At 40.4% G+C, this 25725-nt stretch overlaps 1 protein-coding gene across 3 annotated transcripts in view; it reads left to right on the top strand.

Annotated features, from left to right (window-relative positions):
- Positions 1–25725, top strand: part of TRPC7 (transient receptor potential cation channel subfamily C member 7) — a 294002-nt gene that overhangs the window by 203956 nt on the left and 64321 nt on the right. For all 3 annotated transcript variants that reach the window (XM_069091684.1, XM_069091683.1, XM_069091682.1), the window contains 2 exons: positions 13185–13418; positions 23738–24002. In XM_069091684.1, coding sequence (XP_068947785.1) covers positions 13185–13418; positions 23738–24002 — 499 coding nt within the window. The remainder of the gene's footprint in view (positions 1–13184; positions 13419–23737; positions 24003–25725) is intronic.

Raw genomic sequence — 25725 nt, 5'->3', positions numbered from 1 at the left:
TCAGAAGCACAAATATTGTCTCTGCTACTATACTGCCTGAATCAGTTTAGGAAATCAAGTTTCTTCTTTGAACCTCAGTTTCCACATTAAATCTACCAGTCTTCCACACCAGCACCAGGGGCATATGATATAAATATCAATTATTGTTATTATTATTATAGTATCAAGCAACTTTAGAGAAATTTAAGGCATTGACTTGATCAAAATAGTACTGCTTCAAAGAAAATGGCATCTCACTAAGGTAAAGTGGGAAGGAATTCTTGTCCTGAAACACGTTTTTATCATCCCTAGATTAGTAGGGAAGCAGAGCTAAAATAGAGAAGGTAAATTGGGCGTATTGGGAAACAAGTCTGGGTGGGGTCAGTAAAAGTAGATTATGGAGGGCCTGAGGCATCAAGCAGGGGTATGTCAAGCTCAAGCCTTTAGACAGGTGAAGTAGAGAAGAGGATTGTTGGCTCTTGAACAGGAAAGAATTGTGAGAGTGTGTACATCATGGTCTCCATTGCCTTTCTACCCTAATCCAACTCTTCATAAAGGAACTGCCTGCTCTTCTTCTCCTGGATGAGTGCCCCTGGCACCTTGAAGGTCACATTCATTTATCTACTATTGGGTTTCATTGGTGCCTGCTGGAGCTCTTTTGTTTTTTTTGGAGAAGGAAAGGCAGGGCAATTGGGGTGAAGTGACTTGCCCAAGGTCACATGGATAGTAAGTGTTAAGTGTCTGAGGCTGGATTTTAACTCGGGTCCTCTTGGCTCCAAAGTTGGTGCTCTATTCACTGTGGAGCTCTTTAATTATTACAGCTAAGACTGCTTAGGAAAGAGATTATGGGAATTGGTCAATATGTGTAAAACCCTCTAAAAATGGACCATCCTGAGACCAGAGAAACATCCCCCTTTGAAGGGGCTCTTACTTGCCTGCCTGTAATTGTGTTCTTAGAATACAAATGTGATGCATTAGGAGGGAGCTCATTGCTGTTACATCTCTTCTCTCTCCCCTCTCTCCCCCCCCCCCCATTTTGAGTCCTTTGGAAACATTTCTTTGCAGCTCCATTTGCAGCAGTGAACTTTCTCACTACTAAAAGTTAGAACAAGCATAGGGCCAATGTATATTATTCTAGGGTGCAAACACCTGAAGTTGGATGTCTTCTATTCTCTCCTTTGGTAATTTCATTCACTCCATCATCTCTATGAAGATGAATCCTAATTCATAGTTATAGCTCCTTCTGATTTCTAGACTTACACTGACAATGGCCTACAATGCCTTTCCACTGGGATACTCCACCAGTATCTCAATGTCAATACATCTAAAATTGAGCCTACAACCTTTCCCCCAAATCCTTTTCATGTGATGTCACTTTTTTTTCTTGTGCTACTATCATTCATCCAGTTTCCCATTTCTATTTTAACAGTTCTGGGAGTTTCCTTCAATTCTTCTTGCTTCATCTCTTCCCCATCATATGGCCAATCATTTGCCAAGGGGTACTCATTCCAGTGCCAAAATAAATATAATATCCATCCCTTCCTCTCTATTCCTAGTACAAGCCCTTATCATCAATTACCTGGAAGACTGGAAAAACCAATCTCATCATTCCTCTTTCAGCCTCTTCCTATTCCAATCTTTCCTTCATACTCCCAAGACAATTCTTTAATTGGATATATTGATAGGGCTGGGCATCTAGATGGTGCACTGGAGAGAGGACTGGGAGTCAGAAGACTCATCTTCCTGAGTTCAAATCTGGCCCCAGACACTTTCATTGATGCCTGCTGGAGCTCCTTAATTATTACAGCTAATACTGCTTAAGAAAGAGATTATGGGAATTGGGTAATATGTGTACAGCCCTCTAAAAATGGACCATCTTGAGATTGAAGAAGTGTGACCCTGGGCAAGCTACTTACCCCTGTTTGCCTCAGTTTTTTCATCTGTAAAGTGAGCTCTAGAAGGAAATGGCAAAAGTTCCACTATTTTTGCCAAGAAAGCCCCAAATGGAGTTATGAAGAGTCAGACACAGCTGAACAACAGCATAGGGATAAGGATCTGTGCTTTCATTGGTATAAAAAACTCCTAGGTTAGGAAAGTCTCTCCATCAGTTCAGGTCAGCTCTGATACTCAGTCTTAGAGAGTTGCCTGGGGCACTAGAATTGACTTGCTTCACATCACACGGCCAGTTTGTCCCAGAGGTGGAACTTGAACTTCTTGGTTCTGAGGCCAGTTCTCTCCTATGTGAGGCTATCTCTGTGTTGAACTCATCATACTTCAGAGGGGCCCTATCGCCTGTGAAGTGAAGTTCAGATTCTTTTGCCTCACATGTAAGCATACTCTGTTCACTGTGATGCTGCCCTGCTTCTTTAGTTCTCTCTCATGCTATTCCCCTCCAGACACCTTGGGCTCCAGTTCATCTGTATTCCACTAGTGTGCTTAAGAAGCTTCAGTGGCAGGGTGGCCAGGTAGCACCGCGAGTAAGAGCACCGGCTCCAGTGTTGGGATGACCTGGGGATCGAATCCGGGCTCAGACACTTAGCACCCACCCAGAAACACCTGGCCGTGTAACCTTGAGCAAGTTACTTAACCCCAATGGCTTTAAAAAAAAAAAAACTTCAGTGGCCATTTATCGCACCTAGAATAAAAAGCAAACTTCTCTGTTTGGCATTTAAAGCCCTTCACAATCTGGCTCCAACCATTTTCTAGGAAGATTAAGCATTACTCCTCCTAACATGTACTTTTATCATCTCATTTCACAACAACCTTGTGAGGTAGGTACCATTTTGAAAATTAGAAAATTGAGTCTTAGGGCACTCAAATAATGTACCCAAGGTCACTCAGGTCATAAATGTCTGAGGTGGGGCTTGGATTTATGCCTTCTTGATTCAAAGTTCAGCATTCTTGAATGGATGGATGAGGGATGGATGATATCCTCTTCATTCTAGTACTTAAAACATCATCATTCCAGCAAGTTCAGTAGATGCAGTATGGCATAATGCAAAGAGAACTGGGCCAAGAATTTGAAGATATGGGTTTAAATTCTCATTTTGCCACCTGCTATGTGACATTGGACAAATCATTTTATATCTCTGGACCTCAATTATCTCATGTGTAAAACAGAGATAATAAAACTACCTGATAGGTTGGTTGTGATGAACATCTTTGCAAACCCAAAGTACCATAGAAATGTGAGCTATAATTGTCACAGGGAACTATGCAATCCCGTAGAATAATGAGAATTGAAATTAGTAAAATATTGTGACACAGTGGAAATCCTCTAGAGTCACAGGACCTAGTTAAAATTCTATCTCTGAGGTTTATTACCTATGTGGCCTTTGATTTTATGACCTGCAAAAACCTAAGCTTCCTAGGTTTCTGTTTCCTCATCTGTAAAATTAGGAGTTTGGACTATATGGTCACTAGGGTCCCTTCCGATTTTAAATGTATGAGCCTGATTTGAAAGTGATTCACTTGAAAATTTAGTGTTTCTTTCCCATTATTTTATTCTACCCTTCTCCTCCTCCCCCCCCCAAAAAAAATCCAACACATTTGTTAACCAAAATTTTATAAAACAATAGAATTTTCTAGGATCCAAGAAATACTTTCACCTTTTGGAAATTATTTTCTCTAGCAAAATGATCTGGGCTAAAGGTCACAATCTCAAATTAGTTCTAGTTATTATAGGAAGTGGCTAGAATCTCACACAAGCACAAACTGGGCATGGATGCTTCTCATTCAAAGTAGACACAAGGCTATTTGAGACTGTCAGCCTCTGAGAAAAGTCCAGTTGCCTCTTCTAAACATGGAAAAGCATCCAAGGGAACCAGGGAAATAACTCCCTTTTCAGCAATTTTTTCTTCCCCTTTACCATAGTAAGCAGCACTTTTTTTCCTATACATTTTATTTAATACACACAGACCACTGATTCATTTGGATTTTTTCAAGTCAACACCTCATCTATGTGATCCATATTTCTCCAGAATGTCATAGTATCTTTTACCCTGTCAACCTACTTGAAGATTCAGTGCCTCTAGCCTAATCTACAGGAATAATTCCAGAACTGTATTAATCTGTTACTTGCTTAAATACCTTCTTGATTTTCTTGGACCTTGAACCTTGGGCTTCTTATATTTTTTTCTTCAAGTAGCAAGGGGCACATTATCTCCAGCTTTCCTATAGCTAAAGCATTCTTTTTTTTTTTTGAGGGAGAAGGCAAGGCAGTTTTGAGGGAGAAGGCAAGGGGTTAAGTGATTTGCCCAAGGTCACACAGTTAGTAAGTGTCAAGTGTCTGAGGCTGGATTTGAACTCAGGTCTTCCTGACTTCAGGGTCCATGCTCTATTCACTGCACCACCTAGCTGCCACTAAAGGAAGCATTCTTAAACTTTCTTGTGTTATGGTTGCTTTTTTTTTCAGACTGGTGAAGTATATGAACGCTTTCTCAGAAAAAAAAATAATATGAAATGCCTAAAATAGAAACATAGGATTATAAAAGAAGCCTATTATGTTAAAACATAGTTATCAAAAACATTTAAACATATTCATAAGATCTAAGTCATGAACTTCATCTCAAAAGTAAATGAGACTCCTCTCTCTCCCCTCTCTTCTCTCTCTCTTATTTTCTCTCTCCACCCCCTCCACCCGCCCTCCCCCATTTTATGTCCTTTGGAAACAATCCTTTGCAGCTCCATTTGCCAGACTCACCAGGACTGTATCATCTGTGTCATGGAAAGCCATTTTTAAGAGTGCAAAACTGACCATCAAGACTTCCTTCTTCCTCATAGATGAAGAAACTGGGGCCTAGAGAAGTGAAATTAGTTGTCCAAGGCTACACATCTTAAGTGTTACCAGGCAACTGTGTGCTGAGAGAGGGACTCAGTTTCCTCACCTATAAAGAGAAGTTATTGGACTAGATGAGCTAAGATTGGTATGAGAAGTCACAAAGTCCCAGAGGTCATCCAATCCAATTTAAACCCAAACAAGTAACTCTTCTAATACATACCCCACCAATGGATGTCCACCTTTTGCCTGAAATGTTGAAGTCTTGTGTACATCCTCTGGAAGCCCATTCCACTTTGGGGAAGCTCCCATCACTGGGAAGTTTTCACTTGTTTCATCTTTTCTTACCTCACATTTAAATATCTTCATACAGAGGCTGGGCAAACAGACCTAGTCAAGCAAGTAGTAGAGGGGAATCTTGTTTATATGTAGTTTAACTGGACAGCCTCTGGTCCCTCCTGGCTCTGAGGCTATGATCCCTCCCACCTCTAATATTCTATGATGCTGTCAGTACATAGGAAATAGCCTAGTTTAGTAGAAAAAGCACTGGACCAGGAAATGGAAAGCCTGCATTCTAGTCCATGCTTTTCCATTTGCTCACTTCTAGGTTTATAATGTACTTTCAAGATGAATGAGTAAAACAGAAAAAAAAAATATATAATACAGAACAGTTAGTCATCAAGTGTTTAATTGTATGGTTCAAATTATAGCAGAATGAGCCTGGAAAAGAGTGTCAGAAGACTTGACTCTGACACCTACTAACTCATTATGTGACTTTGGGATTAATATTCCCCCCCATGCCCCATCTCTCCAGCTACAAAATAAAGGTTAGACTAGATGATTTCCAAGACCTCTCCCCCCTTGAAAACTCTGTGTTTCTGAGAAAATCTAAGACCTAGTGAGAATGATTGTACCTATACCATGCCCACATCTGCTAGGGCATTGTATGATATAAATGATTAAACACCATGGTGTTTAGCCATTCTATAAATGAGGTTTTATTTGCATAAAAGAAAACTCTTTTACATGTTCACAATAATCCCTTACACAATGTTCTCACAAATAAATGGCATTGAATGCAAATAAAAGGAAATAATATTTATATTACAGTTTGCATACATTATCTAATTTGACCCTCACAAGATGGATGTTAAGCAGGTCCTGGAGCTGTTATGATCTCCATTTTACAGATGAGGAACCTGAGGCTTAAAGATGTTAAGTGACTTGTCCACAGTCATATAAAAGTCAGAAACAAAATTTTAACCTAGATTTTACTGTAAGTTCAAGACCTTATCCACTATACTAAGCTGCCTCGAGAGAAAGGCTGGATGGTTCAGTGACACCCATTCTCGATACTGAGGGGGAAAAGATCTCAATGCAAACAAACTTCACATGTTTAGCAAAGGAGCATCGCCTTCTGAAGCTAGTTTGGAAGTAGAAAGAATGTAAGTTCTCTGAGGCCAGGTACTATTATCACTTTTATGTTTGTATTCACAAAGCTGAGACCATAGTAGAAGGGCTAGGGATTGGACCTTTGATTTTCCAGGCATCAGGAGCTCCCCATGGAACTTCCTCTACAATTGCAGGACAACCCTATTTCTGTAATATGGAAAGTTCTACCTGGAACACTCAGGTCAAGTGGTTGCATAGGGTCTTACCACTCATAAGTGTTGGAGGTGACTCATAGTAGGACCTTACTCAACGTTTGCTGATTGATAGAGAAGTCTATAGGTGGCTATATGCTTTTTGTGAAAGCCCCAGAATCTTGGGAAATACTTGAACTCACCTGACAAGCCATCCATCCACTTTGTTTAATTCCCAGAGTCTCCTGGTGCCTTGTAGCCTGTATTATAGACAGAAGCTTGGAGGTGGTTCCATTAGCTTTTAATGAAACTCATTAATTTGGCATGTCTGCTGTGGACAAAACCCTGAGAGAAATGTGTGGGAACACTGTTCCTCTGGAAGCATGTCAGTGGTCAGACTGCAGATGCCCTTTCTGTATTGCATTTTAGTTGGTCACCCATGAAAATGATATTTTTTCAGAAGCCCCTCCAGGTCTTTTCCTATAGACAACCTGAAAATATTTCCTCAAATGGATATCCAAATGCTGAAAATTTGACACAACAAGAAAATAGAAAAACCTAGCAAGATAATATGGGGGTAGGGATTTCTTTTGTTTAGATCCACGACATCATTGGAATGGTGATTTCTGGGGGAGGAACCCTTTCTCAGTCCAGATCAGCAAATGGTCTACAATTTGTTGCCTTAGAAATTTTGCCTGGGGAACTGAAGTTGAGTGATATTCCTGGGTCTCTACAGCCAGTATTTGTCAGAAGCTGGGCTGGAACCCAGGTCTCCCTGATTCTCTTCTATGCATTACAACTCCTATCCCCATACTGCCTCTCTTGTGCTTAATGCTATGTAATCAATAAACATTTATTAGGCGCCTCCTATGTACCTGGCCCTGTAAGCACTAAAATGTGCATGTGCTTAAGCAAGGGCACTGATGGCAATCAGGAGGTGTCAGTCTGGTCCTGGTTCTTCCACTAAATAGCAAATAATTTGATTCAATTCAGTTCAGTTCAGTAGGTACCAGATACTGTGCTATGTTTTGTAGCAGTCACTATGATAGATGTTGGACACATTTTTACCCCTCTGGGACTGTTTGACCTTCTACAAAAAGAGATTGTTGGACCACATGGTCGCCACAGTCCTTCCAGTTCTAGCATTCTTTGCATCTAGTAAGAATACCAACCGTAACTGTAAAGTGTAATTAATTGTAACCTTCAAGTGTAAGGCATTAAAATACTATTATTGTTACTGTGTTTTTTATTAATATTATTATGAAGCAGTAAAAAGGTGCAGGTGCTGAAATTTATGTATTGCAGTTTTGACTGCAGAACTCATTGTTTATCTGTGTGGGGGGAAAAGGGAAAGGAGATCAATCCAAACTGTGAAGCCTTAGCTGTGCCTGTGTCTCCTTAGCCCAGAACAGGGTCATCACAGGAGCCATTTAAAGCTTCCCTGCAATCTGCTGTGAGCAGCTCTTTAGAAACACAGAACGTGATCTGCTTTCCAGACAATCAGCTTTATTCCCAGTGTGTCTTGTTCTTTTGACAAACTGAATGCTCGTCCTCCCAGGCTCTCCCCTCCATCCTGAAGCAGAGGCAGGCAGGGAAGAGATGTCACAGAAACATTTCCATAAAGAGAATCCTAGATGGAACAGCAGAGTTGGAGGGAACCAGAGCCAGGCACGCAGACGAGAGGACAGAATAAAAAGAAAAATGAAAATAGAACCCTATAAATTATATGTTAGAAGCTTGAAACATCAGAGATTGAGACATTAATTTTTTTTTAACTCAGTATAAAACTAGAGAGCTTGCCTCTGAGTCAGGAAGACCTCAGGTGGCACCTCAGCAATGTCCTGGCTGTGTAACCCTAGGAAAGTCATTTAACATCTTTTCCTAGCCTGCTAACCTCTTGGATTTCGTAATCTCTAAGAACTCACCATCCTGGGAGATGAAATCAGCCCTGAAACTCAAACCTCAGATTATTTCCCACCCTAGCAGCAGGACTTCATCATGTTCCCTTTGCAGGGAACTCCACCCCCACCTCTACTCCACCGCCCCTTTTCTGTCTTTTGTTATTTTAATAAACTGTCTGCCTCTATTACATGATAAGCTCCTTGAGGTCAGGGGCTGTCATCCCTCTCTTCGTATTCCTACCATTTAGCACAGTGTCTGACATGTACATAGTAGGCACTTCATAATTGACAATTAACTTCTAAGTGGCCCAGAAACTCTTTTGGGATCTAATCAATCAATCAGTAAACATTTATTAAGCACCTACTATGTGCCAAGCACCATGCTGAACACTGGGATACAAAAAGAGTCACAAACTTGCCCTCAAGATATAGAAGGGTTGTCTCTCTGCATTAGTAGAGGAGGTTTCTTCACTTGTAGTTCTTTATACCAACAAAATCATAGGTCCAGTCAAAAAAAAGTTTATAAAAACAAAAGACAATATTTGATTTGGGAGATCCATCACTTCTCTTGAAGATTAAAACTGAAACTATTCAAAAATGCAATAAGCCATTTTAAATATTATATTTAATGCTTTATGCACCTACTATGTGTCCAGATGTCTTAATGTGGACCAGACATGTTAGGAGCCCTTTCTCCTCTATTAGGTGATTCTATGGTATTGGATTGTATTAAGGATGAGTACCGGTATACTTGAATTCATCAGTGAGGAACAGGAAGCAGCATTTTTGTTGTGAGATTCTCCCTCAAAGAAACCAGTGCTGATCTATAAGACAATCTTGGTTTTGTCCCACGGTTCCAAATTTAGGGAGCAGGATTTGTAGTCCTTTAGAATTATGGAAACCACAGCACTTGGCACTTGATTTGGGGTTGGTTTTAGCAGATCATGGCCTCCCCTGCACCTTTTGGTTTGAGAGCTGTCTGGAGCACTGAGAGGTTAAGTGCTTTGCCCAGGGTCACACAGCCAGTATATCCACCTGAGACAGAACCTAAACCAAGCCTTCCCAACCCTTAGGCCAGCTCTCTATCCATGATCCTGTGCTTTCTCTTGATACCTATTTAGCACAAGTCTTTTCCTAAAATAGGTAGCTACCAGATGGTGGACTAGGGTGAGTGAGCTACTCACTTAGCCTGATGCTTGGGCCTCACCTGAAGGGGACCTTTCCAGAAGCATTTTCTAACCTCCAACATATCTATATTTGAACTTTTCAACTGTGAATGTACTTCATGTTCTCACTGTATCTTGCTTTGTGATCTATAAAATGTGACACCATAGGGGTGAATTTATAAATAGATGATGTGGGTTCAAATGTCACTTATCACCTATGTAATATTTGGCTAGATCGGGGGAAGGGGTAACCTGCCACCTCAAGGCGACATGTGGCCCTCTAGGTCCTCAAGTGCAGCCCTTTGAATCCGATTCCATAGAAAGACCAGGCTTGAGGACCTAGAGGGCCACATGTGGCCTTGAGGATGCAGGTTCCCTGCCCCTGAGTCAGATGATTTTTTGGGCCTCAATTTTCTCATCTGTAAAATGAGGGGGTTATAGTAGAAGACCTGAAAGGTCCCCTCTAGCTTTAAATCTATGATCCTGTGAGATGAGATGAGAATCATGCAAAGGATCATTGGAAAAGGAGATATTTCCCGATTAAAATCTTTTGAGCTACTTTATAGTGGAAATCTATTCACACCTTCTCTGTACAAATACATGTCATGCTTGTTCCCCGTGATTCTACCTAGTTACAAACTCAGCTGTGCCTCTCCCTGTCATATATACAGATCCCACTGAGTATGAATGACATTTTATACAGTAACAAAAAATGAGCCTGTTACTTGATTCTGTTTTCCTTTCTACCTAACACTCATTGCTTTCTGCCCCTCAGATTTCTTACTCTTTTCCATTCCCTGCCCACTCTTGAGCAAGCTGCTCTAGTGAATGGTCAGTGACCTTCAGTCTTTTGATACTGCCTGTCTAGGACTGTCAGCAATTTCTATGTAAAGCCAAGGGTCTTGTGAGCTGCCTTCCCACCAGGATGCTTGAGTACACAGCATCTGTTACCCTGCTGTGTCACTGTCACCAGTTTTCAGAGACACTCTGATTGATAGGCTGGAGGGAGGAAGGCTGGGCAGCCCAGCTTGGACAGACCGTCTTGACCTGAAACTCTGAAATGGCAGAGGCTTCCTACGGCTGTTTGTAAGCAGGGTGCTAATTTTACTCAGCGAAAGTACTTAATTTCACACATTTATTTTTTCATTAAAACATTCCTGCTGCTCAGCCCCTGGGGCCTGGGTTCCTTTCACTTACAGACTTGAAATAATTTAAATTAGGCTGGGTTAGTTAATATTTAATTTTTTTAAGACCAATATGGAGTTAGACAGCTGAGGAAGCAATTTGCTATGCACAGTGAGGGAACATCTCCTAGGTATATTTACCTTGGTCATGAACTTGAACTGTCCATTTTCAATAAATGATTTGCAATTCTAATTAATAATTTCATGACCTTGTCTTCCTAACATGATAGATGGAACCAGGTCCACTTTCTGTTGCCTTTGAATGCATGCCAATGATACGGGTGCTTGGAAGGTAACAGTGATTCCAGGAAAATGCCACAATTTGGAAATAAGGTAAAACAAGCAATCAGACATCATCTTGGGAATGTGATTTCTTTTCAATAAAGGCAATTCCTAGTGCTTTCAATATGCAGCTTTTAGGGCCAGTTGTTATTTTTCTAAACACAGACATATTTCAGAGGTCATTTAAAAGCAAAAATAGTGCTTTCACCAAACAAGAGACCCACAATTATTTTTCTCCATGGAAACTGTTGAAAGCTTTTCTATAATGCTCCATTTCTGTATGAAAAGGAAAGACTTGAAGAGGAGAAAGAAGCATTGATTAATCAATAACTGATTTGGGCCAAGTATACTACCAGAGGGGTAGTGATGGGTTGTCCCCAATGGCAGCAGAGAAGGCTTCACTTCTTTGGATGAGAGGAGAGCTTAGTGAATCTATTGCTACTGCAAATCAGGCAGAGACAGTTCCACCCCAAGAATTCAGTTTTCTTGTCTCAGCACCTTCAAAGGCCTCTAATGAGGTTCTAACAACAAATTGTAGGTATTGTAATTGTGAATCTGATGTTCAGTTCTTCACAGTTTCCAAAGTGTTTTCAGATAGCAGATAAACTATCTGAAAATAGTCCCTCTCTAAAGGAGAGGACTGCCCAACTTTTTTCTTTGTTTCTATCCCCAGAGCCCTGGAACGGTGCCTGGAAAAATAGTAAGTGCTTAATAAATGCTTGTTGTAGATTTCTTCACAACAACCTTGTGAGGTAGGGAGTACGAGGGTTATCATCATCTCCATTTGACATATGAGGAAACTGAGGCTCATAGAAGCTAAATAACTCACCTAAATCATATAACTGACCTTGACCAGGACAAGCAGAACTTGAACTAACATCTTGTGACTCCAAGTTCAACTTTCTTTTGTTACTTCATTATTTCTCTTAGGTTCATATGTTCTGTCTTCAAAGAAGTTTTTTTTTTCTTTATATTGTCTCTATTGTCTCCAGCAAACCCAACACACTCACCTTTGAGATAGACCAATATTCCATATTGTAAACAAAGCAATCAGTGATGAATGTATTGCTATAAAGGATGTGGCGAAGGGAGATTCTACTAAGAAGCAGAAACAGAATCTTAGAAACTGCTTCTTATACCTATTAGCTGTGTGCTCCCTCTCCTGTAAAATGGGGATAATAATAGCACCCACCCCCCGTGATTGTTGTGAGCATCAAATGAGATAATACTTGTAAAAAGTATCATCAAATACTTAAAAAAATAAAAATTTTAAAAATGCTTAAAAAAACGTCAAAGGGCCATGCACATATGAGCTGTTATTAAAGGCTCTTAGAATAAGAAGGGACTAGTCCAAATCCTGTGAGAAGTCTAAAGCCCCCGTCTCTAACCACCCTGACAAAGGATCATTCAGACTCTTCCTAAAAACCTCAAGTACAAGAGAACTCACTTTGTTGAGAGCATTTTATGACTCTATTGCTATTAAGTTCTTCTTTATTCTAAACCAAAATCAGCCTTTGTATACCTTCTATCCACTGCTCTTACCTCTTTCCTCCAGTCAGACAAAATAAGTCTAATCTTTCTTCCTCATGACAACTCTTAAAATGCTTGGAATAAAACTAAGTGTAGCATGATATAAAATATGAGTTCCAAGGAAGCACTCCGTTTTCCAAATAAAGCACTTTATAGGGCTAATGCATTCACAGTCTTCTCTGTGCCCTATGAGCGTTTAAACTAATTCCAATCCCTAGCATAAGATATTTTATTTTTAACAAAAGAATTAAAACTAGCGCTTGTTGTAAGAAACAATGAGATGTCACAGGAACAGAAAACTGAGTGTCAGGAAATGTGGAGTCTTCTGCCACTAACTTGAGTTTGGATGAACTTCTTGATTCATTTCAAATGAGTTGTTCTTTGAGGCTTTCAGCTCTCGCTCCTATAATTCCTATGATTGGAGGGTCTTTAAGATTCCCCTCAGCTACAACATTCTAAACATAGAATCACAAGGTAAACTCTAACTATATCTCTTTTATATTCATCGATAGGCTTGATCCTCACCTTTGTGAAATGGTTTAGATGCAGGATTATCCAAAGGTAGAGAGGTGAATTAAATGGCCTCCCAATATCTCTTGTAACTAACCATTTTAAAACGAGGCTTTGGAGAAGAGACCAGGAATATTCTAGAAACCTTGGATAGCCCCAAAACAAAGCGTTCCTCCTTTTCACTTGTCATATGGTTCTCTTTGTTTAAAAATCATGAAGAAAATTAAAAATGAAATTGAACCTTTGATTCTGTATAATCTTCTTTCCTTTAGGGATGATCTGGTCTGAGTGCAAGGAGATATGGGAGGAAGGACCCCGAGAATATGCCATGCAGCTGTGGAACCTCCTGGATTTTGGGATGCTATCCATCTTTGTGGCTTCATTCACAGCAAGGTTCATGGCTTTTCTAAAAGCCAGTGAAGCCCAGCTGTATGTGGATCAATACGTACAGGATGATAACCTCAACAATGTTACACTTCCCCCAGAAGTGGCCTACTTTACTTATGGTAAGATATAATGCTGGACTAGCAGCTTGGAGATGTATGGCACAGTGAGTGGGAAAGGCTCTGTCCTTGGAAGCAAAAGTCTTCAGTTTAAGTCAAGATTCTGTAATTGATTGCTGTGTGACCTAGGCAAGTCACTTAAACTCTGTGCTGTTTTGTCATCTGTAAAATGGGACAATAATGCTTGGAATTTCTGCCACTCTCACAAGTGTATTTTGAGGCTCAAAGAGGAAAGAAATGACCAGCATGTAGAAGAATGATTAGACTTGTCCTTCTTGGTCTCAGGGGGAAGAAGCAGGAGCAGTGGAGAGGCTGCTGCAGAGAGGTCCAATGGAAAGAAAAACCTCTTTGAAGTTTGAACTGTTCAAAAGAAGAATGGGCAGTTTGGGTAATAATGAGGTCCTGGTCACTAGAGATTCGAAGGCAGAAGCTATCTGAGCACTTGGCAATAGACAGAATTTGAGCTTCTTGGCTGAGTTGAACTGCACATCTAAGAATTATTCTTATTCTTAGATTCTGTGATTTAGGAAGATACTGTATGTGCAGTGCTTTACAAAATAAGTGGTGATCACTTATTCTTTGTTGATCATTTCATTGCTATTGCAGTGAGACACACACACACACACACACTGAGTAAAGAGCTTTTCCTCTAATGGTGGCAATGGCGGCTCCATCTGCCTTGTCCCCCTTGTGTAGGGTAAACCCAAAACAACTTCACACATAGCCACAAAGAGATTTGGTCAGTGTGTGCAATTCAGTAAGCTGAAAATGAGGAAGAGAATCACAAGTTTTCTATAAACAATCCAACAAAAAGAATTTCTTTTCCTTAGGAAAGATAGTTTTACTTGGGTGATGACTCTTTCTTTATGGATCCAGTTTTTCCCCCTAACAAGCATCTGCTGTTTTTCATTCCTATCCAGAAGCATAATGATGCTAGTTAGCCTTTATGTTTGCAAAGCACTTTGCAAATATTACAACCCAGGATGGCAGATGCTTTTATTATTCTTATTTTACAGATGAGGAAAATTGAGGCAGGTGATGGCTGAGTAACAATAATAATAACAACAGTACTTTAAGGTTTGCAAAATGCTTTATAAATTTTATCTCATTTTATCCTCACAGGATTGAGAGGTATATGCCATTATTTTCCTCACTTTATAGGTGAGAAAACTGAGACAAAGTTTAAGTGACTTGCCCAGTGTCATACAGTTAGTAAGTATATGAGAGCAAATTTGAACCCAGGCCTACCTGACTCAAGGTCCAACACTCTATTCACTGCAACATCTAGCTGTCCCTAATTCATCATAATAATAGTAATTAGAAAAGTGAGACAAAGTGGGATGGCGCATTGAACACTGGCCTAGAGAGTCAGATTGCCTGGATTTTAGTCCTGTCTGTGGTGCTAAGCAATAAGCTATGTGACCTTGAGCTAATACTTTCTTCTTTGGGCCTCAGTTTCTCCAACATATGAATGAGGGAGTAGAACAAGATGATCTCAATGGTCCCTTTCAGCTTTTAAGTTTTATGATTTTTCAAAAGTCACATACCCCCCAAATTCAGAATTGGGAGACCCTGATTAAAGCCATAATGACTCAGTGAAGGTTACCAATGAGAGAAGGGCGTGTTGGAGTATAAAATGCCCCCTTTGACTATGAAGGAGCTTTTTTGACCTGGAAATTCTAATAACTAAATAAAGTAATAATAAGCACAAATTCTCAATCCAAAAATCCATTATTCCCAGCCAGTGTGCCTGTTAATCAGATTTCCATAAAATGAATCATATTTTAAATGTTGGAGGGAAGCTTACCATTTAAAAAGGTCCTTTACTGATTTTTTTTTTTAAATGAAGGATCTTTCCACAGTGCCTATTGCCACTGGTTTGTTTGCAAAGGAAGACTTCCTTAAAACATTATTCATTTACACTTGTTTGTTGTGCTCAGTTCACCAGAAGAAGCTGGAAAAGTCCTGAGGTTAGGACTCTTGGTTCCTTAAAATCTGTCCTTTTATTAATAACGCAGCTCAGGGCATAGTGCTGCTGGCTGATGGTGAATTACACTTCATCAAGGGCAGGTTAAGACTGTCCCCAGACAACAGCATTATTACTCAAGTCTTCCTACTTTCTACTGAACCTGTCTCAGGAAAACTTGATTTGCTTTATTTATTTTTTTTCTTAAAATGTTTGTCTAGTTTTTTTTGCAGCGACCGTTAGTGAAGAGTGCCCTCTGGTGGACATACAGTATTTACTTTCAACCCTTCTAGAGAAGGACCCTAGAGGGTCCCTTAACAGCACAAGATTATATAATTACAGAATTATAATATGCCAGAGCTGGAAACTGAGGCTCAGAGATTTTTTCCCCCAGTTATACAACTCATCACTTGGGAAGAATTAGGACAAGAACACAAATCTCCAGAGTCCCAGTCTCAGGCATCCCCCACATCTCATCAGCTGTTATGGTCCAAAAAGTTGTCAGGGGCCCTTTGATACACCACATATATCTCAAACTGTTCACAGAAGTCTAGTCAAGTGGAAGCAGATCTCAAGCAGAAGGATGAAATGTTATTCATTTTACTTTTTTGTTCTTTTAAGTAAAACCTGACCCAGTGAAATCGCTCTAAAAAGAAATAATCCAATATAGTAGCTATGAAGTCAGAAGACCTGGGCTTGAATCTTGGAGAAGCCACTTATTACTCCAAGGCCTCTGCCTTCTCTGGGCCTCAGCTACATCCTCAGTAAAATTAGGAAGTTGGGCTAGATGATCTTTCTAAGTCCAAGGTTACAATAACCTAGGTGCTGAGGGCATAAAGATAAAGAACCTACATCCCTTCTGTTCTACATGTGGTACCATGACAAGAGAATATATTGGGTTTGGAATCAAATGGCCTCCATTTAAAATGCTCTTTCTGCTTTACTTTCTATGTTACCTTGAACAAGTCACTTAGCCTCTCCAGGCCTGTTTCCTCATCTGTAAAATGAAGAGGTTAAACTAAATGACTGCAAACATTTCTCCTAACTCTGAATCTTTTAAATTAATCAATGTTTCTTTTTTGTTTTTTTTTTCTAAAGCAATTGGGGTTAAGTAACTTGCTCAAGGTTACAGGGCCAGTTATTTCTGGGTGTGGTGCTAAGTATCAGAGCCCGGATTCGATCCCAGGTCATCCTGACTCTGGGGCTGGTGCTCTTACTCACTGCGCCACCTGGCCACCCCTAAGCATTTGGGGTTAAGTAACTTGCTCAAGGTTACACAGCCGGGTGTTTCTGGGTGGGTGCTGTGTCTGAGCCCGGATTCGATCCCAGGTCATCCCGACTCTGGGGCCAGGGCTCTTACTCGCTGTGCTACCTGGCCGCCCCAATCAATGTTTCTTAATCAGCAGTAAAGGCAATTGCTGTGGATGTGGTGTGAGTGATTTTGGGGGGATGAGCAAGTCCTCATCTTGTAGTGGGCAATTGATCCAGAGATAGGGAGTTAGTGGAAATATCATCATTTGTTCCTTTCACATGTAGGTTTGGATTTCAGGGTTGCAGATCTTCAGTCACATTAGCTAAACTTAGAGGAGCATGTATAAGCTATAATTTTGTATTTATTCTGGTCATTAGGTCTCAATTTAAACAGATGCCTAGTGCCTGCGAACTGAGGGCTTCCTTCTCCCTATTTAACTTGAGTTTAGCGTTGAACACCAAGAAAAATTGGTATTTATTGGCATGTTTATAGGCCTTTAGACAGTTCCAATCAACTTCAAAGCAGGGGGTGGGGAAGGACTTGGGGGCTGGAGGGAGAGGAAGCTGCTATTGGCCAACACAAAAGATAAAATGCAATGTTCATACTTAAATGAGTAGTGGGCAGGGAACTGGTTTTAGGAATCAGGAAGACTTAAGTTCAAATACTTGCAACTTTACTAAACTTGTGACCCTAGGCAAATTATTTAAGCCTTCTATCCCCCAATCAACTCTCTCAGACTAATAGTGCTTTCTAAGTACTTTCTTAGGCATCACCCCTGCTCTCACTTCACTTTTATTCCCCTTTCAGCCTTGATCCTATAGTTAACCAGTTCAACTCCATATTAGTTTCCACTATCAAATCCCTTTCTTCTTTCCCATACCTCATGTTTTGCAAATCCCTACTATGGAATACTTTCACCACACATCTTCTCCATTCCTGCACACTTACTGTTGAGCAAAGCTGGAGGAAGTCATACAAAAAAGCTAACTGGGCCCACTATAAATTTATCCTATCTCAACTTGGGCCCTCACTATAGCAAGCTAATTCTTTTACTCCTTTTTAATTGATTCTCTATCCTACTACCCTCAAATATTATTCCAAACTTCCCCCTCTCTCCCCAAATATCCCCCTTTCCCTTTCCTCTCCTTTTTTTGGATGAAGACCTTGCACCATACTTCACACTAGGAAGCAGAGACTGTCCTATGAGCTCCTTCTCTATATATTACACCTTAAAACTCCTTAACACAATTTTCCATTTTCCCCTTCTTTTCCCCAGTCTCTCTGACAATGAAATGACCTTTCTCTTTGCTAAGGCCAACCCTTATACATACTCCCTCCATCCCATCTCATCTTAGTTTTACTAACAGATTATTCCTTCTCTTGTCTCTGTCTCTGTGTCTTTGTCTATCTGTCTGTCTGTCTCTCTCTCTTCCCCCACTCCTTTCCCTCCTTCCTCCCCCCTCTTCAATTTCTCCTTCTACTAGGATTTTCCTTCCCTGCTACCAGCAAACAATCTCAAGTCCTCATCCTTAAAAAATCTCCACTAAACCCTGCCATTTCTTCAAGATACTGTCCTACCTACAGTTTTCCTCTTTTGGAGTTGAATTCCCCCCCCCCAAAACAAGCCTACACTCATTGCTTCCACTTTATCTCCTCTCGCTTATTTCTCAACCCTTTGCAGTCTGACTTTCTGTCTAATCCCTCAACTGAAATTTTTCTTGCAAAAGTCGCCATTGATTGCATAATCGCCAAATCTCGTGTCCTTTCTCTGTCCTCGTCCTTCTTGACTTCTCTACAGAATTCGCCACTTTTGATCACTTTCTTTCTCTTGATGTTATCTCTCCTCTGGGTTTTTCTGGCACTGCCTTCTCCTGGTTCTTCTCATACCTACCTAGTCTCCTTTGACAATTCATCATCTATATCACATTCCTTAATTGTAGGTAGTCCCCAAGGCTTTGTTCCTGCACCTCTTCTCTTCTCTCTCCATCATCTCCTGGGTAATCTCATCAACTCTCATGGTTTTAGTTATCATCTCTATATAGCTGACTCCAAGATCTATAGATCCATCCCTAGTCCTTCTCCCAAATCCAGTACATCTTATCTCCAATTGTCTGTTAGTCATTGCAAACCGGATGTCCCATAGGCATCTCAAACTCAAAATGCTAAAAATAGAATTCACCATTTTTTCCCAAAACTCACCTCTCTTCTAAACTTCCTTTTTCCTTTGAGGACACTATCATTCTTTCAATCTTCTTAGGTTCAAAACCTCAGTGTTGTCCTCAGCTCCTTACTTTCTCACTTGCCATATCCAGTTTGTTGCCAAATCTTAACATTTCTTCCTCTTAAACATCCCTCAATATCTGACTCCTCATCAGCCACACAATCACGACAATCCGGCCTTCATCACCTCTAGCTTGGATAATTATTTTTTATTGCCAGTTGTATGGTATGTCATCATTTTCAGTTGATTCTGACTGTTCATGACCCCGTTTGGGATTTTCTTGGCAAAGATACTAGACTGGTTTGCCATTTCCTTCTCCAGCTTATTTTATAGATGATGAAACTGAGACAAACAGGGTTAAGTGACTTGCCTGGGGACACACAGCTAATAAGTATCTGAGGCCAAATTTTAATTCAGCTCTTCCTGACTCCAGGCCTGATACTTCATCACTGAACCATCTATGGGGTTTTCTTGGGTAAGATACTGGAATGATTGGCCATTTCCTTCTTCAGTGTGTCCTCATTTTACTAAAGCAAATAGGGTTTAAGTGACTTGCCCAGGGACACACATCCAGTAAGTGTATGAGGCCAGATTTGAACTCAGATCCTTCTGTCTCCAAGCCCACTGTACCACCTAGTTGCCCTTGGACAATTATAATAGTACTCACCTATTATTAATAATCAGTTTATCCATACCAATCCATCCTCTGCACAACTTCCAATATGATTTTCTTTAAGTGAAGTTTTAATCATGTTACTCCCCTATTCAAGAAATTCTGACTGTTACCTCTCACCTCTAGAAGAAAATGTAAATTCTCTTGTCATTTAAAGCTCTTCACATGCTGATCTGACAGCCCTCCCAGCATCCATATACATTGCTCCCAGTCTGCACTCTGCAGCCCAGCCAAGAGCCTTCCTGTTTCTCCTTCTACAAGATGCCATAATCTCCCACCTCTATGTCTTTGCTCTGGCTGTTCCTGAATCCTCACCTCTGTCTCTCAGAACCTCTAGTTCTTCTTCAAGATTCAACACAAGCACCCCCTTGGAGCCTTTCTTAATCTCTGCAGCTTCCGGGGCTCTTTGTCCAAAAACCATCTATCTAGTATTTATTTTGCATATATAACGTAGAGTGACCATCCTTACTGTCTAATGGTCAGGCCTCTTATGTTTTACTCCCCCCAAGGCATCTTGGGTACCCAGAGTAGGTGAAGGAGTCTCTTTTCTCTGACTCAAACCAGAGAAGGCTGATGTCTTTCATTGCTTACATCCCCCCACTGATCATGTTCCCCCATTTTAGGGGCCCTTGAGAGCAGTGCTCCAATTCCATTTAGCCATTTAACATTGAGTTAGATTTTACAAAGGGATATTTACTTCAAAGATAGAGCAAAAATAAAAATACAGTTGCTTCTCCATATCTTAGTGGTATAATCCCATGGGCACGTTATCTCAGTCTCTGGGGAGGGGGAGGGAGGATTAGTCTCACAGTTTATCTAAATTCTTAAATAACTTTAGTCCCACTAAGTTTAAGAACAAAACTCCTGGCTTGGCTGCAACATCCAGCCTGGATTCCTCACAGCTCACCCCACTCCCTTCACCTCTAATGAAAGAGGCAAAGCCACAGGTTATTTCTCAGGGCCACCACAGATGAAAAGTGGAGGGGAAGGGGAGAAGCAAGTGAAGGTGGTCCTCAAGTTCTTCCCACCTTTATATATGAGGGACAGAATCTAAGTTCCGCGATGGTGAAGATTGTTTCATTTTTATTTTTGTATCCCTAGTATTTAGCACAGTGCCTGGTGCACGCAGAGTAGGAACAAAGATTTCATTGGCATAGGGAACTCCGCACTGAGATAACTGTCTACTACTAAGCCAAATCAGCACCTTTTCTGTAACCTACAGCCTTTGAAAGTAGACTAGAACATGGAGGGGTTAAGTGACTTGTCCAGGGTCACACAGTCATTATGCCAAAGATAAGGCTTGAACTCAGGTCTTCCCAGCTCCAAGGTCATCTCTCAATCCACTATTTCAGAATGCTTAATCATTGCTTATTGATTAATAAGTTATAATAAGTTGCCAATAAGTACTGATAAAAGGAGTTTCCTTGGGAGGGAGTTTTCTTCATTGAAATCACAGGAAGGATTATTTTTTAAGTATTATATGCCCTGGCAGAAAGTGGTTTAAAGGTCTGGCCTTGAAGTCTGGAGAAAAGCACAGTTCAAGTGTTGCCTCTGAAATGTGCTAGGTTTGTGAACAAGAACACATCACTTGATCTCTTAGTGCTCCAGACAATGCTCTAAGAATGTAAATTACCAATGAACTACCTATTGCTATGGGTGAAGGGAGAGTCTACACTGGAAGTTCCCCTCATTGATGAAAACACAGGTCACTATTACAAAAATACATAAACAAATATATAGAGAAATATGTACATATATTTGTTTATATAGTATAAGTATATACATATATACTTCTTACATACATATGTCTTAATACACTATTATTTATACAGTAGATAAGTGCTTTTGAGAGATTTTTTTTACACAGCTTTCAGTATGTAGAATATTAATCACTTTAGTTTTACAAAATAGATAAAGTCCGCACTAGGGACCTGACTCTCAGGAAAGGGCAGCCTGATTGCCCCCTTCCCTACCTCTCCCCCTCATGCATCGTAGGACTTGTAAAGTGTCATTTTCCGTTAAAATCAGCTCAACAAGAGTTTATTAAGCACCTACAGTGTGCAAAGCACTGTGCTAGCCTGGGAACACAAAGACAAGAAAAAAACAAAATCCCCGTCCTCAAGAGATTTGCATTCTTAGGGAAAACCCCCTAAGTGGTTCATATTTGCTGTAGTCACTCAGGGGACAGAGCACTACTGAAAAAGTCTGTTGGTAAAGTTCAAAGAGCCAGTAAATCCTGGCTCTGCTACATGCTAGCTATGTGACCCTCAATAAGTCTCTTAATTCTTCTGAATTCTAATTTCCTCATCTGTAAAATAAGAGGGTTAGAGTGGCTCAGAGGTGTCAGACTGGTAGCCTACCAGCCCGCCAACGAAATGCCCAAGTAAAACCCAAACCAGATTAAAATGTGATTGGGAAATGGTTAACAAAATAATTTTAAAATAGAATACAATATAGATAATGTAAATTACTGTGCATGAGATGATTTCCAAGGGCCCTTCTGGCTAATACTAGGTTCCTTTGAGCACCACATGGTCCCCAAATTAGCATTTTCTTGCTACAAAGCAGCTTGGAGGCCACTGTCATAATAATGACTATAATAATTCACATTTATATGGCACTCCAAGGCTTTTACAAAGCACTTTCCTCACAACAACCTGTAGAATAGCTAGTGTGAGAATTGTTACCTTCGTGTTATAGATCGAAAGTTCAGGTAGTTAAAATCACATCTTCATGGTCACATAGCTCATAAGCACCAGCAAGGGGACTTGAATCTAGGTCTCCTGACTATTAAATTGTAAATTCCTTCAGAGCAAGGTCCATGTTGTATCTTCTGTTTTGTTTCTTCAGTGACTAACCCCACATCTCACACGTGGAGGATGTTTAATAAATGTCTTACAGTTTTTTATCACAGATTTAGAGCTTGATAGAATTTTTAGGTTATTTGATTCCTCCTTCTCATTAAAGCTAGTCACTGGCAGAGCTTCGATTTCAACCAAGGCCCTCTGACTTCTAAGCAGCTCTCTCCCTGTACCAACTGAGATGTCTCTAGGGGCACTGCTCTTTCATACAGCTTTAGTAAGACTGCTACCCCCACCCCCATTAACAAGCTCTATTCTCCAGCAAAGCACAGAGTAGTGATTACAGTATTCTTTACAGAATCAAATTGCTTTACATATGGCATTTCATTTTACAAAGTAAGAAGCTAAAGATCAGTAATTTTCCCCCAACAATATACACCTAGTGAGGAGTAAAGCTTTGAACTCAAACCTTGTGTGTCTAAATGCAGGGCTTTTCCCACAACACCAGGAATATGTCATTGATATAACTGCTAAACAGATTAAATTTAATAATAATAATAAACAGCATTTATAGAGTATCTAATATATGCCAGGCACTAAATATTATCTCATTTTATCCTTACAACAACCCAAGAAGTAAGTACTACTATTATCACCATTTTACAATTGAGGAAACTAAGGCAAACAGAAGTGAAGTGAATTGAACAAGGTGACATAGCTTGTAAGTGTCCGAGGTCAAATTTGAACTCAGATCTTCCTGACTCCAGGACCAGAGCTTTATCCACTGTGCCACCTAGCTACATTTTAGTTGTGAAATATGGTCTTGCCAAGTTTAAACATCTTAAGTATGGTGATACTAAAATGAAGCATCCCTCCTTGCAATTTGTATGCAGGGGACCCCTAATCAAAGCCTCCCCAGTATGGGATACCTCCTAGGGCAGTTTTTCCTCCAGCACAGGTTATCAAAAATTAGGGATTACCCTGGCCAAAGTTGAACAGCAAGTCACTCTCCTGGGCTGTATCAAAGCACGGTTCTGTTTCCCTTGCCTACAACTGCCCATTAGCCTAAGGAAAAGTAGAATAATATGTTATTAACCTTCCCTCTGTCTTAGGTAATAGTAATGAGAAAATATGTAGAGGATCATGGATTCAGGACTGGAAGGGACCTTACGGATCATTAAATCCAACCCCCTCATCTAATAGATGAAGGAAAAGGCCCAAAGGCGGTTTTCCCTTTAAGTTCCATCTTGCCCTTATCCCTATCTGCTATTCTGTCTAGAACATCAAGTTTGTGTATCAAACCTCTGTGCTTCTTGAACCTTGTGGCTATGAATACTCAGTAACCCTGTCCTATCTCCTACTAGGCCCTTTCTCTTCCCTAATGGGTAACCTCCATAATTTTCTTTTAGCCAGGAACAAATGGCGGCCCTCTGACCCTCAGATCATATCAGAAGGACTATATGCCATAGCCGTGGTACTGAGCTTCTCCCGCATTGCTTACATTCTTCCAGCCAATGAGAGCTTTGGGCCCCTGCAGATTTCTTTGGGAAGAACAGTGAAGGATATCTTCAAATTCATGGTCATTTTCATCATGGTGTTTGTTGCCTTCATGATTGGAATGTTCAACCTGTATTCCTACTACCTTGGTGCAAAATACAACCCAGCATTTACAACGTGAGTATTCAGAAGGAAGTTCTGGCCTGGGGGGTCTGCATGTCTTCACTGGGTTGTTTTTTATGTGACAGTAACATGGAGGCCAGTTTCCTTGATAAGGCAGTCTGTGCTAAGGGAGGTGAAATGTTATGTACAGGGAACAGCTAGTTATCCTTTTAGACTATAGAAAGTGTTTGTGAAAGTAATAGAAAAGGAAGTCTCAAAGAGGCTAAGTGACCTACCCAAAACCAGAGTCTATACCTCCAGTCCTCTCAACTCCAAAACCATTGCTCTGCCCAAAATACTGCAGCTCCTAAATAATGAAAATATGTTAGGGGATGGGGATGGGGAAACAGCTCTGAACCCCTACAAGAGCAGATTCCTAAAGTGGGCAAGCTGATCCCCCTCACTCTAGATGATGTTGGGTTCATCTGGACTGAATTAGTTAATTCTGGGGAAACCCAGGAACAAGCATAGCAGGACATTGGACTGCCAACACAGCAGCTACCACAGACTGTACAATCCACCTGTTTACATTTTTACTCTCAAAACACAGAGTGGGCACAAATTGAAATTTATTATATCATGGGAACCAAAGAGCCCAGGTGTCTGAGTTATCCCAGGTTCCCTGACTCACTCTCTCTCTCTCTCTCACTCACTCTGCAGCTGCTACTCTCTCTTGAAAGCAGCCAGACAGAAGGCCAACCCTTAATCTGGGAGTGGGGGGAGAAGCTTTGTTAATAGAATAAATCCTACCTGCAAAAGCCTCAAACCCTTGATGCAAATAATGCCTGTATGCCTCAGCTAGAGAGCTAAAAACTTATACTGTCCATTACCAATATTAACCCAAAGGAAGCAGGCGGCCTCAGGGCTACTTCGTTATAGCTTTTGTTGCTACTGCCTGAAGATATAATTCATAGGACAAGTAAAAAGAGTCAAATCCTGTCACCTAAAAACAAAAGACAGCATCTGGATCAAAAGGACAGGGAGGAGCTCATCTCAGAGATTCTAGAAATAATGGTCGGAAGATGTAGAAATGCCAAAATAGGGAACTTATGGGTCAGAAAATTACTATTGAGAAAAAGAGTACAGAAGTACGTGTTGGGAACCAAAACATCAAGGGAGAGTGACATGAACATTTTATAGATCAGATAAAAATAAGGATGCCATAAACAACATGTCAGAGTCTTCCCAGAGAGAAGAAGGAAAATATCCTTACTGAGGAGAAGTGGGAAGGAAACTGAGGCCTAGAGAGAGGGAAAATAAAGGCAAGATTTGTGTGTGCCCAATGAATGCATCATATTGGCAACTTCTAGGATGTGATATAAAAAAATTAATAGCATTTGACTGAAAAGGAAAGCTGTCAATAGAGCAGGAACGTAGTTGGGGAGAGAATCTTTTTTCTCTTCTAAATGTCACTTCAGAAGTTTTAAAGTGTCACTATTTGGGCATTACCCCAGAAACATCTTTTTAATATAAAGGGCCCTGTTAAGATAATAGAGATTAGTGTTCATGCTATTGTACTGAGCTCTAGACATAATGAAGGGTGACCTCATTCTGACTCAGTCATATAGTTGTATCCAAGGCAAACTACCATGGGAACTTTCCCTCATTATTTTCTTTCTTTCCCTTAACATGCAGGTGTTCCTTTTTGAAACTAACCTAATTTTCTATACTATGAACTTGCAAAAATCACCATCAGGTCCTAATTTGTTCCTAGAGAATCTGAAGATTCTAATCTAAG

This window comes from Petaurus breviceps, unplaced genomic scaffold, assembly GCF_028583685.1.
Source record: "Petaurus breviceps papuanus isolate PSGF00001 unplaced genomic scaffold, PetGlider_PUasm1.0 189, whole genome shotgun sequence".
In the NCBI taxonomy this organism is placed as follows: Eukaryota; Metazoa; Chordata; class Mammalia; order Diprotodontia; family Petauridae; genus Petaurus; species Petaurus breviceps.
Note: the sequence above shows the minus strand (reverse complement) of the source record. Positions and strands in the feature narration are given on the sequence as shown.